General features: G+C 32.1%; 1 protein-coding gene across 1 annotated transcript in view; it reads left to right on the top strand.

The window, feature by feature from the left end:
* The window catches only part of LOC111455609 (transmembrane ascorbate ferrireductase 1), a 3720-nt gene extending 1560 nt beyond the window's left edge, over positions 1–2160 (top strand). The window contains exons 2-4 of the mRNA XM_023097338.1: positions 1209–1257; positions 1351–1550; positions 1690–2160. Of these exons, the coding sequence (XP_022953106.1) occupies positions 1209–1257; positions 1351–1550; positions 1690–1995 (555 nt within the window). The 3' untranslated portion in view covers positions 1996–2160. The remainder of the gene's footprint in view (positions 1–1208; positions 1258–1350; positions 1551–1689) is intronic.
* The last annotated feature ends 3278 nt before the right edge of the window (positions 2161–5438 follow it).

Genomic DNA, 5438 nt, shown 5'->3' with positions numbered 1-5438 from the left:
TTTTTTTTTTTTTTTTTTTTTTTTTTTTTTTTTTTTTTTTTTTTTTTTTTAATGTTTTACAAAATTTAGAAAATAATAAAAATTAAATGAAATTGGGGGGGTTTAAATGGAGGATAAAAAATAATGTATAAAATATTGGCGTTAGTTGTGTGTCCAAATAGGACTCTGCAAATATTTTATCTATTCCAAAATAAAAGTATTGAGTAGCAATCATAAATCTATTCCTTTTCACACTAACCCATTAAGCCTTTTGCCCTTTTTCTAATTTTTTTATTACATTATTAATTATAAACATTTATTTTACTATTTAATTATTTTTAAAATGAAATTATTTCATTTGGTTTCAATGGAATTTAAAAATTAAGATTTTGTTTGATAACTATAATTTTAATTTTTTTAAATTAGTTTGTAAATACTATTTTTGATCTATTTCTCATTTTAAAAACTAAAAAAATAGTTTTTATTTTTAGAATTTGGCTAGAATTAAATGAAAAAATAAGTATAATTTTTAAAATACAAAAAAAATAAATCTAATGACGCTTATTTATTTATTTATTTATTCCTTTTTAAAGTTAGAAATATGCAAAAAAATTTGTAATAAACCATATTTGACTTAAAATTAAATTTAACGTACTCACTAATAGCTTTTCAAAAAAAAAAAATTATTATTATTATTATTATTATTTCTCATTATTATTCATGTAGATACAATTATTAGTTTAAATTTTTATTGTTATGAATTAATATCTACCCTAATTTGTATGAATTAATTATTTTAACTTTAAATATTTATATTATTATTATTATTATTTCAGCTTAACAACGAGTAGGAATCAAAATATACGTTAATTAATTGAATTATGTCATTTTATAATGTTTTAATTATTAATTTAATTACTTATTATTTTGTTTTATCACGGTACGAAAATTTAAACTTTTGACTTGAAAGAAACGATCGCAAGAATTGTTATTAAATTTTGCTCATCCGACATTAATGGATATATATATATATAGAATTGTTGGTGTGTTCTTATCCTATCTTATATCTTAATCTAACCTCTACATTTTTTTATGATTTCTTTCTTAAGAAGTAAAAGTATTCTTATTCTTTTGAAAATTACAATATTTCCATTAACAATCTGAAACAGTGTTTCACATCACCGTTACAAATTTGGGATTAAGTAATTTTATTTTATTTTTATGAATAGATTCATCCCGTTCTTATGCTACTCGGACTGATCATCATAGGAGGAGAAGGTAACGAAAGTAATTTCAATTTTATATTTTGAAATTTCAAATATTTATTTCCAAATCTAGGTTAATTAACTAATTAGAGAAAAAAAATTGCAGCAATAATTAGTTATAAATCACTGCCATTGAGAAAAGAAGTAAAAAAGGTGATCCATTTGGTGCTACACGGCGTCGCTTTGGCACTGGGCATCGTGGGAATCTGGGCAGCATTCAAAAACCATAATGAAAGCGGGATCCCTAATCTTTACAGCTTGCATTCCTGGATTGGAATTGGCGTAATTGCCCTGTATGGTGTCCAGGTATTTACATGTTTGCCACCATATGCTTTTCCTATTTTAATTTAATTTAATTTAATTTAATTTAATTTAATTTAATTTAATTTAATTTAATTTAATTTAATTTAATTTAATTTAATTTGTAATGCAATGGAATGTGCAGTGGGTGTACGGACTGGTGACATTCTTCTACCCTGGCGGGTCGGCGGATCTCCGAAGAGCATCACTTCCATGGCATGTGGTTGTGGGTATCAGTGTGTACATATTGGCGGTGGGGAACTCGGCGCTGGGGTTCTTAGAGAAGCTGACGTTTCTGGAGAGCGGGGGGGTGGACAAATACGGGAGTGAGGCGTTTCTTGTGAACTTCACTGCTATCATCACTATAGTATTTGGAGCGTCTGTGCTTTTGAGTGTTATTTCGCAGCACTCCGTTGAACAACACGACGCTGATGCCTATACTGCTATATGAAATCTCATGTTTCTCTCTTCATTTGCTTCTGTGATTGGGTGTCTGGTGTGTTCTGTTTTTTCTTTTTTTTTTCTTCTTTCTGTTCATATGTTTGTACGTTTAGTAGACTTCGATCATGTGTTTGACTGTTCATGGGAAATTGAAGTAAATGTTTTAATTAATTAATGTTTGAACGGCTTTCTGCCATTTGTTTGAGTTTAATAGTGCATTATTTACACAAATCACGCCAGAAATAGAATCGAACATCGATGTGCTTACTTCGGATTTTTAGACCATTTTTAGACAATTTGACAGTTGATATATTATTGCAATAGATAACCGTCGAACCTGATTGCTTCTGATTAAGAATTTCAAGCATCTTTCTTAACCAAATTGTTTGACACGAACATGATGTTGTTGTCACAAACTCTGCTTCTGTAGTTGGGAGTGTCACAATAGTCTACTTATTTGAAGACCAACAAAGAGCTTCTGAACTCATCATGAAAATACTTTCTGAAGTACTTTTACAATCATGTATATCACCTGCATAGTCACTATCTGTATAGTCAATCATCTTCGAATCCTTTCTTTTTTTTATTATAAAATACCCCCAAATCAAAAGTTCCTCCGCATTGTGATGCTTTTCTCTTGGATGTTCCATGTAACCACTTATAATGCTAACAACATACATGATGTCTAATTTTATTGAGATCAAGTACATCAAAATTTCCACAATTTGGTTGAAATACTTATTATCAACCTCTAGCCCTTCAATATCCTTGTTCAACTTCAAACTCAATTCTAATGGAGTTCCAAATGTGCGCTCTTTTATTTTGTACAATTCTAATGGAGTTCCAAATATGCGCTCACCTATGCACTTTTTCCCCTTTACTTTTTTGTACAAAATCATCTTGTTGCTCCACATGTATCTCTTCTTGAAGTTCTCCTAGGAACGCCAACTTCACATCAAGTTGATAAATAGGCCATAATTTTTGTGCTGCAATTGAAATTAATAAGAGCCTTATAGTATCGACGTGCTACTGGTGCAAATACCTCCTTATAATCAACTTCATACTTCTGTTTATATCCTTTTGCAACTAGGCGTGCCTTCTACTTGTCTACCTCGCCATGTTCATTCAACTTGGTTTTGAAAACTCATTTTACTCTAATTTTTTCTCGCCCCTTAGGAAGATCAATTAGCTCCCAAGTCTAACTCTTCTCTATAGATCTGATTTCATTGTCCATAGCTTCTCTCCATTTCTTCTTCTTTATAGTTTCTTCAAAGACAATTGAATCATTATCCATAAATAATGCAAAATAAGTAGTATCAGAACTTGAGTCATAATCCATCTCATAATCAATCATCCAAGCTAGTCTCTTTCTTGTTCTTGGATTTCTTTGATTATAATCATGATCTTCTTCTACTATTGATTTTTCTTGTTGAGCTTGTGATGAGCTCTCTTCATGCTTATAGTGAGGTTGAATAGGGTTTCAACTTCTTCTTCAAGATCCATAGGAATCTGCTGATTCACAGTGACCTTTTCTTTCCCATTTCCATATCTTCTTTTCCTCAAAGATCACATCGCGACTCATCACTACCTTCTTTGTCAATGGATCATAGAGTTTATAAGCCTTAGAAGTTTCACTTACTCCAAGGAACATACATTTCAAACTCTTGTCCTCAAGTTTCTTCATTCTCTCGTTAGGAATGTGTGCATATGCTGTGCATCCAAAGATTTTAAAATGGTCTGTCGCAGGCTTCCTTCCGCTCATACTTCTTGTGGAGTCATATCTCTAACAGAGAAAGTAGGGCTTCGGTTGAGAATGTGAACTGACCATACAATAGCTTTTGGCCAGAATTCTTTTGGAACTTCTCCTTTATTTAGCAAACTTCGAACCATGTTAAGAATGATCTTATTCTTCCTTTCAGCCACACCGTATTGTTGTGGTGTATATGCTGCTGTCAACTGCCTCTTATGCCTTTCTTTTCACAAAACTTTGTAAACTCATTAGAGCAAAACTCTCCACCTCTATCCGTTCTTAAAGCCTTAACTCTTCTTCCAATTTCAATCTTCATCGTAACCCAAAAATTCTTGAAACAATCAAAAGCTTCCAATTTGGTGTGCAATAAACAAATCCATATTTTCCCACTAAAATCATCAATAAGGGTTATGAAATATTTCTTGTTACTATTTGATGTGGGAGAGATCGAACCACATATGTCTAAATGAACCAACTCCAAAATTGGTTGAGCTCTTCTTGATTTTTTGGATGGAAAAGAATTTCTTTCATGCTTCACTACCACATAGCTCTCGTAAATTTCTAAGAGAGGAGTGATGTCTGGTAATTAGTCACCATATTCTTTAAAGAAAACGTCAAACTTTTAAAGCATAAATGACCATACCTAAAATGCCAAAGTCAGTTGGTATCTTCTTTCTTCATCATCAAACTTCTAGCAACGATATTTAATGTCAACGGATATAACCGGTTCGTAGTCATCTTCATCTTAGCAATCGTCTTCCATTTGAGTCATAAATCTCACATTCATTATTTTGAAATGTGATTACATACCCTTTTTCTTGCAATTGACTGATACTAAGCAATTGGCGGAATATAAATATAAAGCACATTAGAAATTTACTCTACAAAGCCATTTTTAGTCTTGATATCTACAGCTACTTTTCCATCACTTGGACCATTGCATTGTTGGCAAGACGAACGTAGTACGAAAACTTTCATAAAGAGTTGAAAAGAATTCCCTACAATTTGTCATATGGTTGCTACATCTAGAGTCTACGACCCACACACCTTGATATGTGACCTTCATTGCATGGAATGACATTAACAAAGTTTCTTCTTCTCTTTTCTCCGCAAAATAGGGTTGATCTCCTTTCTTTTTCTTCAACCTGGTATAACATTCGTTCTTGTAATGTCTAAGGCATCCACATCTGTAGCATTTTACCTTAAACTTGTCAAAATGTCCCTTGTTTTTGTTGTCATAATCGCCTTGGACTAGATCTGATGATCTGCCAATATCTCTAGTTCTTTCTCGACCGCCTCTTCCACGACCTCTCTTCCTCTACCTCTAGAGCTTGAAGCTTTACCTGGTGTATATATCTTTAAGGTTGTCATCTTCTCTATTGTACTTGTATGATTAAGTTTCTGCTCATGTACTAGCATAGAGCTTTAGAGTTCATCAATTTGCATCTCCTCGACATTGTTTGTTTCTTCAATAGAACATACAATGTAATTAAACTTTGGAGTTAGAGATCACAAAATCTTTTCTACAATTGCAACATCCATGGTTGAATCACCATGCATTCTCATTTTATTTGCAAGACTCCTAACCTTGCTAATGTAATCATTCACTGTTTCTCCCTTTTGCATTTGGAGAATTTCAAAGTCTCTTCTAATTGCTTGAAGTTGAGCATGCTTTACTCTCGTTGAACCTTGACACTTTCACT

Source organism: Cucurbita moschata, unplaced genomic scaffold (genome assembly GCF_002738365.1).
Source record: "Cucurbita moschata cultivar Rifu unplaced genomic scaffold, Cmos_1.0 Cmo_Scf00017, whole genome shotgun sequence".
Lineage (NCBI taxonomy): Eukaryota > Viridiplantae > Streptophyta > Magnoliopsida > Cucurbitales > Cucurbitaceae > Cucurbita > Cucurbita moschata.
Note: the sequence above shows the minus strand (reverse complement) of the source record. Positions and strands in the feature narration are given on the sequence as shown.